General features: G+C 42.5%; 1 protein-coding gene across 1 annotated transcript in view; it reads right to left on the reverse strand.

Moving 5' to 3' along the window:
• Positions 1-20,294, reverse strand: part of depdc7a (DEP domain containing 7, paralog a) — a 42,280-nt gene that overhangs the window by 19,750 nt on the left and 2,236 nt on the right. Inside the window, exons 2-5 of the mRNA XM_080189974.1 lie at positions 13,230-13,632; positions 10,768-10,889; positions 8,080-8,266; positions 5,384-5,601 (exon numbers count right to left, since the gene is read on the reverse strand). Coding sequence (XP_080046100.1) covers positions 5,384-5,601; positions 8,080-8,266; positions 10,768-10,889; positions 13,230-13,632 — 930 coding nt within the window. The remainder of the gene's footprint in view (positions 1-5,383; positions 5,602-8,079; positions 8,267-10,767; positions 10,890-13,229; positions 13,633-20,294) is intronic.

A 20,294-nucleotide genomic window follows, 5' to 3' on the forward strand; every position in this document is an offset into this window, starting at 1 on the left:
CCTCCGGGTTACTAAAAAGGGGCAAATATAGGTGTGAGGCCAGTATGTTGTCACCAGTGCAACATGTGGGAGGTCTTGGAGGCTCCTGGTCTACCAGATGTCCACACCTGTGCTCGGTGTGTGGAGCTGCAGTCCCTGCGGAACCAGGTTAAGGAGCTGCAAATGCAGCTCGAGGACCTTCGGCTCATTACAGAGAGCGAGGAGATAATTGACAGGAGCTATCAGCAAGTAGTCACACCAGGGCAACGGGAAGAAGGCACTTGGGTAACTATTAGGAAGGGGAAACCTCAGGTGATGGAGAGCACGCCAGTGGATGTCCCCCTTCAAAATAAGTACTCCGGCCTGAGTACTACTGGGGGGGGGGACAGCTCATCTGAGGGAGGCAGCAGTGGCCAGGTCTCTGGAGCTGAGCCAGTATGTCAAAAAATTAAAAAAGAGAGCAGAAAGGTAGTGCTAATAGGGGACTCCACGGTGAGGGGGGCGGACAGGCGTTTTTGTGGACGTAGACGTGAGTCACGGATGGTGGTTTGTCTCCCTGGAGCTGGGATCGTCTCTGGGTGTGTCCCAGACATCCTGAAGGGGGAGGGTGAGGAACCAGAGGTTGTAGTGCATATAGGTACTACTGACGTAGGCAAGAAGAGGGAGGCAGTCGTGAAAAGGGACTATAGGGAACTGGGTAGGCAGCTGAGGAAGAGAAAAGCGAAGGTAGTAATCTCAGGATTGCTGCCTGTGCCACGGGAGAATGAGGGCAGGAATGGAATGAGGTGGAGGCTGAATGCGTGGCTGAGGGACTGGAGCAGAGGGCAGGGATTTTGGTTCCTAGATCATTGGGACCTCTTTAGGGGCAGGTGTGACCTGTACAGTAAAAACGGGTGGCACTTGAATCCCAGGGGGACTAATATCTTGGTGGGAAGACTGGCTAAGGCTACTGGGGGGGGGGGGACTTTAAACTAGAAAGGATGGGGGGAGGGAATTGTGATGGGGAGACTGGGACCGAGGAGGTTAGCTCCCAGGTAGGGAAGGACTGCAGGCGGTATGAGAGGGGAGGTTAGACAGGGGGTGGAGAAGGGAAATGCCCAGACTGAGGGGCTGAAGTGTATCTATTTTAATGCCAGGAGTGTAGTAAATAAGGTAGATGAGCTTAGGGCATGGATTGCTGCTTGGGAATATGATGTGGTGGCCATTACGAAGACTTGGATGTCTCAGGGACAGGACTGGGTACTTCAGGTGCCAGGATTCAGATGCTTCAGGAAGGGAGGCAAAAGAGGTGGTGGAGTGGCACTGTTGATCAGGGACAGTGTCATGGCTGCAAAGAAGGAGGATGCCGTGGAGGGACTATCTACAGAGTCTCTGTGGGTGGAAGTTAGGAACAGCAAAGGGTCGAAAACTTTGCTGGGTGTATTCTATAGGCCGCCCAATAGTGACAGGGAAGTTGAGGTGCAGATAGGGAAACAGATTATAGAGAGATGTAGTAATAACAGAGTTGTCATGATGGGAGACTTCAATTTCCCAAACATTGATTGGAATATCCCAAGGGTAAAGGGTTTGGATGGGGAGGAGTTTGTTAGGTGTGTTCAGGAAGGTTTCCTGACACAGTACGTGGATAAGCCTACGAGAGGAGAGGCTGTACTTGACCTGGTACTGGTGAATGAACCAGGACAGGTGACGGATCTCTCGGTAGGAGAGCATCTTGGGAATGGTGATCATAATTCTATCTCCTTCACAATTGCATTGGAACGAGATAGGATCAGGCAGGCTAGGAAGGCGTTTGTCTGGAGTAAGGGGAAATACGAAGACATCAGGAAGATAATTGGACAAATAAACTGGAAGGAGGCGTTCTTAGGGAAAAGTACCGAAGGAAGGTGGTGGATATTCAAGGAATGTTTGTCTGGAGCTCTGCACGACAACGTTCCGATGAGACAGGGAGGTTTTGGTAGGTCGCGGGAACTGTGGTGCATGAAGGCTGTGGTAAACCTAGTCAGGAGGAAAAGGAAGGTGTACAAAAGGTTCAGGGAGCTAGGAGATGGTAAGGATCTTGAGGAGTATAAGGATTGTAGAAAGGAGATTAAAAGGGAAATTAGGAGAGCCAGAAGGGGTCATGAGAAAGCCTTGACGGGTAAGATTAAAAGGAGAATCCCAAGGCCTTCTATAAATATGTGAAAGGTAAAAGGATGAGAAGAGAAGGGATAGGACCTATAAAAGGTGAAGGGGGAAAGGTCTGTGTGGAACCAGAAGAAATGGCAGAGGTGCTTAATGAGTACTTTGCCTCAGTATTCACGGTGGAAACTGATCTGGGAGATTTTGCCACAGATTTGCAGCAGATGGAAAAGATTGAGTATGTGGATATTAAGGAAGAGGATGTGTTAGAACTTTTGAATTCTATCAAGATAGATAAGTCGCCAGGACCAGATGGGATGTACCCCAGGTTACTGTGGGAGGTGAGGGAGATGATTGCAGAGCCCCTGGCGATGATCTTTGCATCGTCAATGGAGACGGGAGAGGTTCCGGAAGATTGCGGATGTGGTTCCTATTTTCAAGCAAGGGAACAGAGATAGCCCGGGAAATTACCGACCGGTGAGTCTGACCTCTGTGGTTGGTAAGCTGATGGAGAGGCTTCTGAGGGACAAGATTTACGAGCATTTGGAGAGGTTTGGCATGATCAGAAATAGTCAGCATCGTTTTGTCAAGGGCAGGTCATGCCTTACGAGCCTAGTTGAGTTCTTCGAAAATGTGACTGAACACATTGACGAAGGAAGTGCAGTGGACGTGGTGTACATGGACTTCAGCAAGGCGTTTGATAAGGTCCCCCATGCAAGACTTCTTGAGAAGGTGAGAGGGCATGGGGTCCAAGGTGCTTTGGCCTTGTGGATCCAGAACTGGCTTGCCTGCAGAAGGCAGAGAGTGGTTGTGGATGGGTCTTTTTCTGCATGGAGGTCAGTCACCAATGGAGTGCCCCAGGGATCTGTTCTAGGACCCTTGCTGTTTGTCATTTTCATAAATGACCTAGATGAGGAAGTGGTGGGATGGGTTAGTAAGTTCGCCGATGACACAAAGGTCGGTGGTGTTGTGGATGGTCTGGAAGAATGTCAGAAGTTGCAGCAGGACATAAATAGGACGCAGGACTGGGCGGAGAAGTGGCAGATGGACTTCAACGTGGATAAATGTGTAGTTGTCCATTTTGGCAGGACCAACGGGATGAATGAGTACACTATCAAGGGCAGGAGTCTTAGTAGTGTTGAAGAGCAGAAGGATCTTGGGGTCCGGATCCACAGGACTCTTAAATCAGCCTCGCAGATGGAGGATGTGGTCAAGAAGGCGTATGGTGTACTGGCCTTCATTAACCGAGGGATTGAGTTTAGGAGTCGGGAGGTAATGCTGCAACTTTATAAGACCCTTGTCAGGCCTCACTTGGAGTACTGTGCGCAGTTCTGGTCACCTCACTATAGGAAGGACATAGAAGCTATTGAAAGGGTACAGAGGAGATTTAAGGATGTTGCCTGGATTGGGAGGCATGCCTTATGAAGATAGGTTGAGGGAGCTGGGACTCTTCTCCCTGGAGAGACGAAGGTTGAGAAACAACCTGATAGAGGTTTATAAAATGTTGAGAGGAATAGATAGGGTGGATTCTCAGAGGCTATTTCCCCGGGTTGAAATGGTCGCTACGAGAGGACACAGATTTAAGGTGTGGGGAGGCAAGTACAGAAGTGGGTAAGTTTTTCACTCAGAGGGTGGTGAGTGAATGGAATCGGCTGCCGTCAGTGGTGGTGGAGGCGAACTCGCTGGGGTCTTTTAAAAGACTTCTGGATGAGTATATGGGATTTAGTGGGATTGGGGGGTTATAGATAGGTCTATGGATTGGTAGGTGTTGATGTGATCGGCGCAACTCGTGGGCCAAAGGGCCTGTTTGTGCTGTAGTGTTCTATGTTCTATGTTCTGAAACAGTGTCATCCATAGAGGCGATGGAAAGCACAACATAAATACCAATCCATCTTTTTTTAAAAAAAATAGATCACTGCCTTAGCCACTATCTTGAGGGTGGAAATTATATCAGGTTTTCCAGCTGTCACGAATAGGGCTGGTTATACCACTGGAATCACCCGAAAATCATTAATTCAAACACCATTTAACCTAAAGTCATGTTGAAGGATACAGAGAAAGACGACTGAAGGATACAAAAGTCACTTGCTACAATGAGTGTTATGGTATTGTTAAGCAATTTTGACCTTATCTGGCTCACTAAGATAAAAGCTGATGCTGGAATCTGAAACAGAAAACACTGGAAAACCTCAGCAAGTCTAACTGCACCAGGAAGGGGCTGAAAGAGAAAAAGAGTCTAGATGACTCTTCGGAAGAGCTTGTTCTTGGATCACACCTTTTCCAATAATGTCCCAATGAACTGATCGCAGATGGCATGCACACTTGGTTGTTGTGCTGAAATTGCAGGATGCAGTGGGGGAGTAATTAATGATGAGCCCAAATTGGTTTCTACAGAGAACATGGGCCAAGAAACTGCTGAAAATGGAACAGCTGGAAAAGTGCACAACAGCAAAAAGTGATCAATGGAATAGTACTCAGTCATCGAAAGATGTTTTTGTGCTTGTGGATGTAGAAGCTCCATTTGCTTTGCGGGGGGGCGGGGAGAAAGAGAGAGAGAGGTGGGGTCAAAAGAAGTTGGGATGAACTCCCGCACAAATCGTCTGGTCAGCTTCGAGATCAGAGATTTTATGCTTCAAGCCAGTCAGATTACTTGCCAGGCCTCTCATTTCGCTCAGGATCTCCCAGGCAAGGGACGTGCAGATTCAGTTAGGAGGACGAAATAAAAATGATCAATGCCAGGAATTTGCTCAAGGCACGTATGCTGGTTAAAAAAATAATCTAACTTAAAACTTGCAAACTGTTATTGCAGTAATGTACAAAACACGGGAGTCAATTTTCAGAAACCAAGATCCACAACAGTAATGAGATTGTGCCCAAATCATCTGCAGATGATATTAGTAGACGGATAAATATCATCCATGATGCCCTGTTTAATTCCTCTGGCCTTTCTGAAACACCATATTTCCATCCACACAGAGGGATAGACACAATCTTAATATAACCTCAACTGAGGACAAGTTAAACTTCAGGAATCCTGGAAGTCTCAAGTTGTAAAAAAGGACATTCAGTGACTATTTGCAAAGCTTTTCAAAATGCTATAACAGCTTATCTAATTGTTATTGCTCCAACTCCACAAAAGCACAGACCATTAGGTTACTTTTATAAAGTACCAATTTTACAACTGTCAGCATCACATTACTGCTCAGTTCCTAGCCATTTTGGCATAATAATCATTGCAAACAGTTTCCAGCACTGAAATGTCAGTTTACCACAGAGTTAGACTTACCAAGGAGCTCTGCAACCCCTGTATGAATGTCAAAGTAGTCATTGGTGAGGAGGGGATCTTTGGTTTGATTGTAATGTTTAGCAATGGCATCAAAAAGCAGCCTGTTGCATTGGTCCGTGTCGGAGGATGATTCTGGAAGATTCCTGCTGATTTCCACCACCATGCGGTCTGGGAGGAACTCCAGTAAATCGATTGCAGACGACAGCCAATCATCATTTCTGGGGAGTATGAAAAATACAAGCGTTAAATATCTTCAAAGGCGAATACTTCATGAGCAATTTTCATCTTAATGTATCCAGCAGTATTTTTAAGCTAACATATTATACAAAGTCTCCCCTCCCCCAAGCCAGTTTTTTATTCCTCTGCCCTTCTGAGACAGGAGCTTCCACAAACACAGCAGATCTCAGTACCTCATGGGAATCTCAGCAAGAACGAGCTGCTCCCGATCTTCACCTAAAAAGGTTAAGGGCAACAGGCGCAAAGGAACACCAGCATCTCACCAACCCGACTTGTGAATAAATATGAGGCGATGGCCTAGTGGTATTACTGCTAGACTATTAATCCAGAAACTCAGCTAATGTTCTGGGGACCAGGGTTCAAATCCTGCCACAGATGATGGAATCTGAATTCAATAAAAAGAACATCTGGAATTAAAAATCTACTGATGACCATGAAACCATTGTCCATAGTGAACTGCATGGTTCTGATTAATGTCCTTTAGGGAACAAAATCTGCTGTCCTTACCTGGACAGGCCAACATGTGGCTCGAGCTACAGCAATGTGGTTGACTCTCAACTGCTCTCTGGAAAAGGGCAACTAGGGATGGGCAATAAATGCTAGCCAGCCCACGACACCCATGTCCCATGAATTGATTAAAAAATCTTCATCATTGGACATCCCCGTTCCATAGCAATAAGGGTGTATTTACATCAGGCTAATTGCAGATCAAAAAAAAAGCCACAAACATTCTCAAGAGCAACTAGGGACAGGCAGTGCGTGTCAGCTTCACTAGTGACATCCATATGCCAAGCATAATTGGTTAGTGAAAATCTGCACACGCTTTTCAGGAAAATTTGAATTTTTAGACATCCTTACTTTGTCTACAGCACAAACTAGCCATACAGCCCAAATGGTCTGTGCCAGGGTTGATGCACCACACTGATCTCCCCCATCCATCCCACTTCACTCCTGTTTCTTTCTTCCACTTTATGTCCTCAGCTATTTTCCAGTTGATTGCATCCAAGGTATTGGCCTCAACAACTGCTGATGGGACCAAGTTCCACATTCTAATTAAGTTAAGTTTCTTTTGAATTCCATATTGATTTTATCAGGGATCATGTCATTTGTATCTTCTACTTTGACGTACCACAGATGGATCCACCTTCCCTACATTAATCTTAAATCACTTCAAAAAAAAGACCTGCATTACACCACCCCTAAGCATTTTCTGTTCAGTATTTCCTGATATTTGAGCTTCATCTCCAGTATCATCTTTGTCATTTTTATGCCACTTTCTCCAGTGTTTCTACATTATTATAACCAAGGCTCTGTACACATTCAACACAAGTTCAACTATCTGAAGGAGGAAATAAATCCAGAGAAAAGCAGTACGGGCTTGATGTTAAGTCACAATCAGAACTGGATTTGCCTTTAGCAGGTGGAGGAGGTTAGATGGATTGGCTGTGCTAAATTCTCCCTCAGTGTACCCGAACAGGTGCCAGAGTGTGGTGAGTAGGGGATTTCTTTTTTAAGAAAAGCAGTAACTTCATTGCAGTGTTATGTAGGCCTACTTGTGACACCAATAAATAAACTTTACAGATCCTTAAAATATGAGGCATGAAAGGTGCAGATGTAAACAAAACTATTCAGTCTAGTAGAATCAAAATACAGAATTAAACCAGGATTAAGCAAAGTCTTCCCTCTAACAACAGCCATATGGAATTCTTGCCAGATGTGTTGCATATACTATACTAGGTTGGAGATTACTTCAAAACAAGCTTAATAAATAATTTGTTCAAGAGAAGGTACATTATGGTTGCCCAACTGTTAGCGGTTCAAGAATTGCTCAAAGAAAAATAAGCAGCTTGGATAGATAATTAGGTAAAGGTTAAACATTAGTAATGTGTGTTGTGGTGTCACATGCTTATGTGATGACATCAGAGGCATTTGGGAGAGATTCTTCCCCCCTTCCATCCTGGACCACAAGCAACACCTATCAAATAAAACTCCACAAACTGGTTATGTAACCTGCATGGCAACAGTTTCATTCTTTTATCTTTCTGTCAAAGTGAGCCAACATTTTAGTAACCAATAATTAGGAATTTTCCCTTCAATTACTTGGAATCGAGAGAAGGAATGTTGGCGAATTTTGCTGTCCTCTTCCTGAAGCTAAGACAACAGGAGGAGAAAGAAATAGACTAGGTGTGTCAATTCATTGTAAAAAAACAAGGTATGACAATGACTAGCCTCACTAATGCTGTTTACATAACAGCAACACAATGCTGGTTAGCATTATGAAGTCACAAGTAGGCTTACATTAACACTGCAAAATGAAGTTACTGTAAAAATCCCCTAGTCACCACACTCTGGTGCTTGTTCAGGTACAGAGAATTTGGCATGGCCAATCCATCTAACCTCCTCCAGCTCCTATAGGGGGAAACAAATAAAAATGGACAGGCAGTCCTACAAATACATACTGAGAATCACCAAAGGCCTTTAAGATTTCCCGGTCCAGAAGGTTGTTTGCAATGACATCAGTGTTGGTGCTCACATTCCGTGGTTTTGGCTGATGCTCTTTCCTATCTAACAGAGAGTCCAAGATTGGGAGTTCAATCAGCTGGAGCAGACGTAGAATTGTTTGTTCCTGCCATATCTCGTCAACCACTGCAGAAAAAAAGTCATGAGATTTAACTCAACCTAAAACAAGAAACAGTCCAAACAGTTATCCCAAAAGGCAGACATTGCAATAAATTTCCAGGCATATACATGCTAAATTGGTTGTTTGTATTCAGTTTTTAAAGTTTCAACAGCAGAGCTATTCATTGTACACAAAAGAATCTTGCAAAGGGTTAGGGCTAAAGTGGGTAGAGAAGGGCACAAGTGTTATGACATGCAGGATTGTCTGCAATGCTGAAGGGATTTTGAAAAACTCTTGTACCGACACTATCCAGACTGTGTACAGAGAATACTTTACTGCATTTACTTTTTTTAAAAAATGAAAGCTTGAAAAGGTAGCTTTACTCATCACCTTGTCAATGGCAACTAGGGATGGGCAGTAAGTACTGGCCTTGCTGGTAACAAGTTGCTGTTAAATACAATTTCTTTTGATTACAGATTTAATAATTTGCAACAATTAGTTTGCATGTCCTTGCTCTGCACATATTGAACCACTGGAAAGTTTTTATATTTTACTAACACCAAAATATGTATTAATGAAGCGTCATAATTAATAATATGGGCAGCACAGTGGTTAGAACTGCTGCCTCACAGCACCAGGGACCCAGGTTCGATTCCTGGCTTGGGTCACCGTCTGAGTGGAGTTTGCACATTCTCCCCATGTCTGTGTGGGTTTCCTCCAGGTGCTCCAGTTTCCTCCCACACTCCAAAGATGTATGGGTTAGGGTGATTGGCCACGCTAAATTGCCCATAATGTCCTAGGGTGTGCAAGTTAGGGGGATCAGCAGGGTAAAAGTGTGGGGTTGTGGAGATATGGCCTGCGGTAGATTGTTGTTGGTGTAGACTTGATGAGCTGAATGGCCTCCTTTTGCATTGTAGAGTTTATAATGATTCTATGTAGAGGTTAGTATGTCTATTATAGCAACGGTTTGATGAAATGAAGTGGACCTTTTGAATATCTGACAAACAAAAGACATTCCAGAGATTAAGAAATTGTATTCAAAGTTAGATCTTAGTAAGTTTAAGAAGTGAGGTGAGATAGTCAGATGGTCAAATGAAAGAGTCAGGTCACAAAGTGTATGTTACAATGATAACAGTTCCAAGTAGACAAAGACAAAGTGCTGGAAACGTTAACTTTCTCCAAAGTTGAGTTTATCCAACATTTTGTTTTTGTTTCAGATTTCCAGCATCTGCAGTATTTTGTTTATGCCAGTTCCAGTAGGCAAGTGGTTTAGTGACATGGCTCAAGGAGAGTTCTTAAGTTCTTCGGGACATTGAAAGCTCAACACTTATTGCCCTTCCCAGTCACCCTACAGAGACGAGTCTTCTACTTGAACCACTGCAGTCTGTGGGGCGAAGGGATTTCAGGGCTTTGAGCCAGCAATGAAGGAACAGTGCTAAAAATGTTCAAGTCCAAGACTGCAAGGAACTACAAAAGGTCATAAATATAGCCCAATCCATCACACAAACCAGCCTCCCATCCATTGACAGTCTACACTTCCTGTTGCCTTGGCAAAGGAGCCAGCATAATCAAGCACCCCACGCACACCAGACACACTCTCTTCTAGCTTCTTCCATCAGGAAAACGATATCACGTACCAACCAACTCAAGAACAGCTTCTTTCCTGCTGCCAGACTTTTGAATGGACTTACCTTGCATTAAGTTGATCTTTCTTTACACCCTAGCTATAACTAACACTATATTCTGCACTCTCTTGTTTCCTTCTCTATACACGGTATGTTTTGTCTGTATAGTGCACAAGAAACAATACTTTTCACTATGTTAATATATGTGACAATAATAAATCAAATCAAAAATCAAGGAGTCTTGTAGATAGCAGTATTCCCAAACTTGTTGTGCTTGCCTTCTTCGAAGAGGCAGTGTTTTGGGAACAGATGTTGGAAAAGCCCTGGCAAATACCTGGAATTGACTGATCTTGGCTTTGCATTGCAATTCATTATTTTGTTCCCTAGGCTGGGAAAAAGAAGAGGTGCTAAATTGTTTAAAAACCCCTCTGCTCTGATGACAGTAGGTCCTAGTGGAAATGCTCACACACACCAAGTTCTAATAGGTCACAAACACTCGTTCTTTAGGCTCTTGTGCAAATGGCTGCTTGGGGAAGATACCAGAGCTGTTAGCAGTTAATAAAATATAATCAATATGTGTTACTTTCAGAAGGTTGAACACTCAAGTGATAGCTAATCATCATGACTGAACCAATAGGTTAATGAAACTAAAGAGAAGATTAGCCAAGCGTTGGTACAGTTCATGTTCCAAAGCTGAACAATTGGTTTGCGCTGTAAAGACAACTGGCAATTAAAAGTCATCCAGATTCGAAACGTTGGCTCTCTTCACAGGTGCTGTCAAACTTGCTGAGATTTTCCAGCATTTTCTGTTTCAGATTCCAGCATCTGCATTAATTTGCTTTGATATTATGGCAATGCAGTCTAAAGTGCTGTTGTCATTCAATATGATAAGCAACACTTACCTGTCTGAGACAATTGTGATGTTTCATTGAGAGATGAAGTTACAGGTTTTAGACTCAGGTTACTAAGCAGTTCTTCTAATGAGCTGTCATGGCGGTTGGTGGAAAAATTAACTCGTCCTTGCCTAAGGACAAGAAAACAAGACTGAAATTTTAAATCAACAAGGATTGTTCATCCAACCAGCTCAGTTAAAATGACACTTATGACAGTCACTACTTCGATTTTGCATTAGTTACTTTACATGTCTTCCAAATAAGTTGCTTTAGATTGAACTGTGCAACAGCGCACCACTGATCAAATTTCCTCATAACATTCAGATCAAAGACTGGGCAGAGGAACGACTTCAGCCAGCAATATGTGGGCAGGAGGAAAAAAGTTCTGATCTCAGGTAGCTAAGGTGTCGATGAAATCTTCCATCCTTTCCTTTCTCCCTTCCCAGCACATACTGGTTAAATTTGTAGATTAGATAAGGCAGAAACTTGGACTAATAATCTCACTACCGACAGTTCTGGTCATCAGTACAGGGAATAGTGACCACAAAACGTGGATTGCCATAAATACCCAACTCCCTTACTTGTCCAGATTTTTTCAACTCCAGCCCTTGGGCACGTCATAGGGCATGGACTAAACAAGCTTACTCGTAGCAAATCACTACAAGGATTTTAAACAGTAAGAAGTCTCACAACACCAGGTTAAAGTTCAAAAGGTTATTTGGAAATCATGAGCTTTTGGAGCACTGCTCCTTCTTCAGTTGAGTGTTGAGACTTCTAACTGTGCCCATCCCAGTCTAACACCAGCACTTCCACATTAAGATTTTAAATTAGAGATGGGCAATAAATAAATTTGCCAGTGACACCAATACCCACAGAACAATTTAAAATAAAACTCTGGATTCTTCACTTAGTGTCACTAACTAGCAAAACTTAAGTGCACCACAGTAAATAATGTATTTAATAGAAAATGCGAGAAATACTCAGATATTTCTTTCCAGCACTTCCTCAATAGAAAGGACATCCTTCCTCAGATAAGGATACCAAAACTGCACACAATACTCCAGGTATGGCCTCACCAACACACTATACAATTGCAGTAAAACATCCCTATCCTTATACTCAAACCCTCACGATGAAGGCCAACATACCATTTGCCTTCTTGACTGCCTGCTGTATCTGCACGCTTACGTTCAGCAAATGCATGAGGGCACCAAGGTCTCATTAAGTATCCACTGACTAAAAGGTGGGGCACAAGTACCCCACTAAGCAAAAATGTAAAAGGCTAATGGAATGTTGGCACCTGCTTCAAGGGGTCTGAAATACAAAGCAGTGTAAGTAACGCCACACGGAGTAAATGCTGTTACTGGGGGGCATAACTATAAAAGGTTCATGGTGGGAGATAGGAGGGACGTCTGAGATAGATTCTTCACTCAGGAGGTTGGGGTGTGGAATAGACTACCTGCTGTGATAGTGGAGTCGGACACTTTAGAAACTTTCAAGCGGTTATTGGATAGGCACATGGAGCGCTCCAGTATTATAAGGAGGGGATAGTGTGATCTTGGGATTGGACATAGCTTGGCACAGCATTGAGGGCCAAAGAGCTGTAATGTTCTATGTTCTATTCAATTCTTGGTACTGCCTCTCAGATGATACTCTTACGTTGGAGGGGATAGGACATTCATCAGAACAATACCAGGACTAAAAAACATTTAGATTAAGTTAGCATTCTGTAAAGCATGATTTAATTAAGGTGACTCTCTCTCCATCTACTCAATTCCTGATTCTAAGATTATTCCCTTTGTTCTGGGCTGCTCCATTCCACTCAAAGTTTCAAAACTGAAATGGATAGATTTTTGTTACACAAGGGTATTAAGGACCAGAGCTAGGAGAAGGAGTCAAGATAAGAGATCATCCATAATCTCACCAGATCACAGAATGGTCTACCCCTGCTCTACGGAGCTGGTCGGTCATTTCTAATACCTTAGATACGTTTCCCAAATATTTGTGCTGGTGTTTAGCTTTAAGCAAGTTCTTTCTGGTGGAGACGTGTTGGTGCTGCAAAGTTTTAACGAATTGCCTTCAAGTTTCCCAAGGCTCAGTTGCAGAAAGGAGGAAGGAACGTGTCATTCACTCCTTCTACTGGTGCATAGTCAGAGCAATTCTGATGTTCATTGAAACCCTGCACCTTGTTCCTGTTGAACATAAGGATCAGGTCTCCCTCCAATTGTGAAGAGGGCTTTAAGCCAATTGCCACACTCAGCAGACTAGCTCACATGTTGTCCTAATATGCAAAACCATTAAGAGGCATGTTAAAAATAGCTTCCAAAATTACAAAGTCCAAAGCACCCTTGAGTTGTAAATACCTGTGAAGTTCAAGGACTTTTCTCATTTTGCAGTCAGCAGTTCCCAATACTGCAATCAGCAATAACCTCCACAAGTTAAAGAATGTCAGATTAGAGATCTAAACTTACCTCCTACGTAATCCATTGAGCCCTGGGCTGGGAGCCTGATATTCATTCACAACATCAATCCACCTATGCATTGTGGTAAATCTGTACAAACTGCAGCTACTGTCCTCAAAGGTAGACTCTTTATCTTTGCCAAAAAGCTTTGTGCCAACTGCTTCAAACACCTTGTTGTCCATCAAAGCCTGACACAGCCGCACCACTTTTGGCCGGGAGATTTCTGCCTCACCAAAATAGCGATTCTGCAGAAGGTGACTCAGAATGAGGTCCACAGCGTCAGAGCCAAGGAAGCAGTCATCATGATGTTTCAGGTGGTGCCTGCGACGTTTCACCTCCACCTCCGACTGAAGGGCAACAATTATGTTGCACCAAATATGAGTTGCTCTAAACGGCTTCATTGTGGGCAATTCTGAAAGAGAAACCAAGTGAAATTGTAATGACTTTGCACAAGATTTAATCCTCCAAGGGAATGCCATGCATTGAGATGGGATGTTAAATTGTCTGTTCTTTCAGGTGAAAGTCCTTGCACTCGAGTGGTGACATGGGTCAATATTTATCACTCAAACAGCACCATTTAAAACCATTACCTGGTCATTACCACATCATGCTTTGTGGAACCGTGTTGCTGCAAATTGGCTGTTATGTTTACTATATTACATTAATGACGACACTTCAATAAATTACGGTATGGTTACAAAACATTGCCTGATGTCCAGAGGTCATGAAAGATGTTGCACGAACACAAGACTCTCCTTCTGTGACTGCAAGGCGAAAACTGGGATCCACAGGTCTTTGGACCGCACAGAGCTCCTTTACAAGGAATCGGCCCCAAGGATGCAAGATAAATGACAACTCAGGCCACTCAGCCCAGCAGCAAGTTTAAAATGGTCATATCAGAAATAAATGCAAGCCTTTTTCCTCCCTCCATTCCAACCCATAAAGTACATCCATGGGCAGAATGTAGGTTCCAACAAGTGATTCTCAAAAACCGAATATGCAACCTTATTCAATGCTTTGCAATACTGGAGCTGAGAGGGAAAGAACAGCCAATTATAAAAGCATAGCAAGTTGTAGAAAACCTATGATTACAATAAATAGATGAAAAATGCTAAAAGAAAGAAGGGATATGGAGGAAAACAAATGTTAATAGTTCTGCACATCCTCAATACTTCACTATTGTCAACTGTGCCTTCAGCCACTTGGGCCTCAAACTCCAATTCCCTTCCTAAAACCCCTCTAACTCTTCATCCTCCAAGATTTGGCTTCCTCTTCGCGTAGGCTTTTTGCTCAGTACTAATGTTGACTTATGGGTAACACTTCTGTGAAGCACCTTGGAAGCTATGTTAAAAAGGTGCTACATAAAAGTTGTTGGTGTTCTAGTACACATGATAAAGTAGTCAGGGGGTATTAAATAGGACTCTGGTAATCTTAAGGGTTGGTCAAATGGCAAAGACATTAAATAAATGCTTTAGAAACATAGAAACAAGCAGGAGTAAGCCATTCAGCCCTTCAAACCTGCTCCGCCATTCATCTTGATCATCGAATTCAATATCCCGAGCCTCCCCCTTTGCTTGCGTTATCACAAATGTATTGGAAGAGAAACTCGGCTAAAATCTCTGATCAGGCTAAAGGATTTCCTTATACTGAAGCAAACAAAAAGGTATTTATTGGGGTGTGAACACAGGATTTACCTCTCTCCAAACAGAAAAACCACCATTTACCACTACTCTTGGCCAATTCCATATCCATGTTTCCATTGTTCCTTTAAACCCATGGGGTTTTTTAAAAAAAAAATCTATTACCTTGTCCAACACCTTTTGAAAGCCCATATACAGAACATTAACCATGGTATCCTCATCAACCCTCCGTTGCTTCGAAGAAAACAAAGTTAGTCAAACACGATTTGTCTTAAACAAATCATTGCTGATATTTTATACTTAATTTTTGAAATCATTAGCCCATTTTTGTTTTCCTAATAGCCAACTCGTTTTGTCCAAAATGGTCTTTAAAAGTTTTCCTAATCACCCATGTTAATCCAACTGATCTGTAATTGGCAGGTTTACCCTTTGGCAAAACAGAAAAAAAAACAAGTGCAAAATACACAAATATCCAATCCAAATCAGCTTACAACTCAGTTTCATTATCCACTGCCCCTTGAACATGCTTCTGGGAAGTTAATTTCTTAACAAAAGACACTCATTGCAGTCTCCCCCAAAAGCAATAACAGAATCAGATGATTTTTACCTACTATAGAGCCAAAATTTGTAACAAATGTTACGAGGCCAATAAGCAGGTTAAAAATTTGACAGCCATTAGGCTATATGGCTAAATACTCGGTCAAGAGATCAGTTTTAAGTAGCGTTTTAAGGAAGAAAGCAACTGGGGCCATAGGCAGCTGAAGGCACAGCCACCAATGGAAGAGCAATTCAGATCAAGGAATCTTGATGTAAAAAATTAGAGGAGCATCAATAACAGGGTTGTGGGACTGGAGGTAATTACAACGATTTGAGAGTGGAGGGCGAGGGACAAGACATGGCTGAGAATGGTTTAGCCTAGAACAAAAGCAGATCCAAGATTACAGGAATGATGGACAGTGGCACTTCGTACAAGTTTAGAAAGGTTTGGAGCACCTCAGCTTTAAAGGAGGGTGGAGCAGAAGACTGAGGAGGAGTGTATTAGAATAGCCCAGTCCAGAGGTGACAAACACACACTTGAGGGTTTCAGCAGATGACCTGAGACAGTGGTGGAGCTAAGTGATGTTACAGAAGTGGAAACCGGTCACCTTATGATAGTGCAGATGTGATTGGAAGCTTATCTTGGGATCAAATAAAGCACTGCAATAGTGAACTGTCTGGGTCAGAATCTCTACAGTGCAGAAGGAGGCCAATCAGCCCATCAACTCTGTACCAACAATAATCCCACCCACGCCCCATTGCCATAACTCCACATATTTTACACTGATAATCCCCACAATGCTAAGGGAGCAATTTATCATCATGACCAATCCACCCAACTTGCACACCGTCAGACTATAGGAGGAAACCCACACAGACACAGGAAAACATGCAAACTCCACACAGTCATCCAAGGCTCAAATTGAACCTGGGTCCCTGGCACTGAGGCCACTAACCAATGTGCCACTCCCTCAGATAGTTGTCTGGGAGGGAGATGGAATCAGTGGAGAGATCGCTTGTGGCAGGGACTGAAGGTAATGGGTAATTTTAATATTTAACCATCATTTGGGATACAGATTTAGAGACTTGAATTTAGATATTATATAGATAGGAACATAGTAATTAGGAGCGAAAGCAGGCAACTTACCCTTCAAGTCTGCTCCATTCTATGATCATAGCTGATCTCCATCTCGCCTTTTCCACATTGCCCTTTATGCCACTTTTGATCAAATATTTCTCTTTCCTGCATCCATTGATTGATTCTGCATCCACTGCACTCTGGGGCAGTGAGTTCTATAGATTCACAAAACTAAGTAGCTTCTCCTTATCTCTGTACTGAATCTCCCCCCTCTTACTCTACAACTATGACCTCTTGTCCTGGACTCTTCTAGAAAGGGGAACATTTGGTTAAGTTTACTTTCTCAATCCTGTTGAATGTTTTATATCCATCAAATTCCCCCTCATCTGTATTCCAGCCAGTGCCTGATTTAGGCACAACATAAACAAGTTACAATTTAGCGCCTCTCAAAATTTCAGAAGGTTTACAATGAAGAGAACATTTAACAACGGATACCAGAAAAGGAAAAGAAAGCGCCAGCTTGAAGAGCAACTCAAAAAAATTACCAAAAGTTGACAGTTACTTTACTCCAGAAGCAGATAAGGATCCACAAAGCCAAAGTGATCAGCAAAGTCCAAAACAACCACACCTAGTGCCTCTGCTAGCGATAACAGTCTCCAATCTGAGCTGAGGAAAACACTGGAAGTGATGCAGATGTGAGCATTGCAGAGCCGACATCCACAATTCACAAAACTCAATGATGTAGGTCAATGGGGTGTCTTAACCAAGGATGAACTCTCAAACTGGATCCTTAATTTTAACCAATTTTGCAACTGATTTCATTACTTTTATTAATAAAAGTGATCCTAATTATTTATTTTGTATATATATATTAATGTATCTTAATATTATTAAAATTACATTTAAGTATTATTTTCAGGGTGTACTATATTACAACCTATGAGAGAGATCAAGCCAGCCAAATGATAAATGTACTCAGTAAATGCATTTGAAAATAATTTGTATTTTTTGCTATTAAATAATTAAAAAGGCATAATTATGTTTTTAATGTTTTTGTGGCGACCCAAGGTCCTGTTTTGGTACACACCTTTGAGAGACCTTATGGTGTAATTTTAACAAGGGGCATCCAAGCTCTACATCGCTTAGGGCCTTACCAAGTCTAAATCTGGCACTGATTCCAGCAAGTACAAGCCCAAGCTACTCAACTACTCCTTATACGACAACCCCTTCAAACCTGGAATCAATCTAGTGAACCTCTTCTGAACCAATCCCAGTACCACCACGTCCTTCCTCAAAAAGGTGGTGACCAAAACTGAACACAATACTCCAAGTGTGGTCTCACCAATGCCTTATACAACTGTAACATGTCGACTTTTATATTCTAGACCCTTTGCAATAAATGCCAAGATTCCACTTGCCTTCCTTATAACATTCCACACCTGCATCTGAGACTCATGCACATTAGAGTACAATTATAACATTGCTATTCTGTCACTAACTGGCCTATAACAGGTTTCAAAGTGGAATCTGTGTAATTAAAAGTTCCAGAAGGCAATCTATTGTCAGCAAAGTGTGATCCTTTAGAGATTTCCAAAGAGTGTTTCAATACTTTTACAAAAAAGTCAGAAGATTTGAAGATAATAGTATCAGGTATGCTACACAACACATGACAAAATTACACGTAGAAATTTGTTGCTGTATTTAACCTAATCGTGGAAATTGGATGTTAAACTTTAAAAGTGAGAACTTATTATCTCAGCAACCAGCAGATCTTTTTCAACGTGTGAAGAAGCTCAAGTGTCCTTGATCAAGACATGTCACAGCTAAATAAAGACAAAACAGCCCCCAAGACAGAAAGGGAGAGATCAGGAGAGACGAGCAAGAGCACAGCACTAAATACTCAAAAAGGAAAGGAAAGCCAGCCAGGTTGCAATGGTAGCTATTTGTAATGCTCAAACTCCAATGCCAAGTGAATTCTGCACAAGTATCCAATTTATGGATGTTCATAAAATCCCTGTACAACTTCATTAATTTTAGATGAACACATAAATGAATGTAACCAGCATTTCAAAAATAATTCATAAAGGTTTAATGTTCATATTTTACCATTTGATGCTGAAATTGAGCAAAAAGAGAGACAGTAGGAAAATTGAACCTGCAACAACTTAGAGCTGTAGCAACATATTTCAAAGCTATGAATTCTACTTTCATTTACCATTTACGTGACTTCCGCAGAACTGGAGAGGCAGAAATATGATGGGTTTGATGTTGCTGAAAAATGCAGGGGGTGGGATGGGGGAAGGAAAGGGACAACCCAGTGGCATAGTGGTAATGTCATTGGCTTAGTAATCCAGAGGCCCCAAGCGAATGCTCTGGGAAGCTGGCTAAAATTCACTATGGCAGCTGTTGGCATTATAATTCCAGATTTATCTGAAGACAGTCTGTGACAGCAACCGTGAAACTATTATTGATCGTCATCAAAACCCATCTAATTCACTAACGATACACTCTTACCTGGTTTGACCTACATGCAACTCCAGATCCACAGCAATGTGGCCGATTCTCGACCACCCTCTGAAATGGCCAGGCAAACGGCTCTGTTCACAGACAATTAAACATGGAGACCAACGCTGGCCTTGCCATCAATGCTGACATCTCATGAAATAAGAAGTAAAATTTCAGGGAAAAAAATTGGGAGACACTAGAGAAAGTGGTAGTAAAGAAACAAGAGGTGTTATTAGCAGAATACAGTAATCTCCACAGGGAGGGGTGTACAAATAAATCACTGCTTCAACTAGGAGTGCTTTTGAACATGGACGAGGTAAAGGGGCTAGTGTTATACCTCCTGCTACTGCATTGAAAAGTGCTGTGGGAAGGGAGATGAGATGTTGAGGGCGACGGTGATAGAGGACTGGACCTGAGCGTCGCAGAGGGAATGCTTCAATTGGAGTACTGAGGGGAAGATGTGTTTGGTGGTGGCATCATGCTGGAGATGGCCAAAATTGCAGATGATCCTTTGAATACAGAGGATGCTGCGGGTGGAAAGTAAGGGAGAACTCTCTTGTGGTTCTTGGAGGGAGGGCAAAAGTGATGGAGGTGGCCAGACAATCGAGGGCCAGGCCAACCACAGGACTGGAGTTGGGGCAGGGGTTGGGGTGGGGTTGGCGAGGAATCTTTAGTTCAAGAAAAGAGGAGGAGCATGTCAGCCTTCTACAATGTTCCAGTGTAGACAATGCAACCTGGAGAAACAGCACCTAATCTTGATTAGTCACTTTTTACTCACCATTTGGGTTGAGCAACTACAGATCATGAACTCTGTCCCCCATAATTAATCTATGCCCCTCCCCCACCCCACCACTGCTAGTTTTATCTTGCTTTCATGTTTTTGATCGGGCATACCTGATCTTTATTCTGCTATTGCCATCTACTCCGGACCCCAAAATATTTATAGGATCAAGAGAAAACCAGAGTGTGGACAAATGCTTAATTTCTTTGATCCCATTACTATTCCTTTTGTGTTCAATCACTTTCACTCTCTCTTTTGTTCCACCTGCATCGTCTACCCCCTACCCCCTTTAAACCCATTTCTACCTTTTCTTCAGTTCAGAAGAAAAAGTCAGAATTAATATTTGGAACCCAATCAATCAGTTTCTCATTGCACAGATGCTGCCAGCACACTTTTTATTTCAGGTCTTCAGCATCTGCAGTGTTTTGCTTTTATTACAGGCAAAACAATCTCTATACCGCTGTCCAAAAACAAAAGGTCAAAGTCCACAGTTACGTCCCAGTTGAACTCCCAAAAGGTACAGATGCCAAGAG

Source organism: Carcharhinus amblyrhynchos, chromosome 6 (assembly GCF_965287045.1).
Source record: "Carcharhinus amblyrhynchos chromosome 6, sCarAmb.v2.hapA, whole genome shotgun sequence".
NCBI lineage: Eukaryota > Metazoa > Chordata > Chondrichthyes > Carcharhiniformes > Carcharhinidae > Carcharhinus > Carcharhinus amblyrhynchos.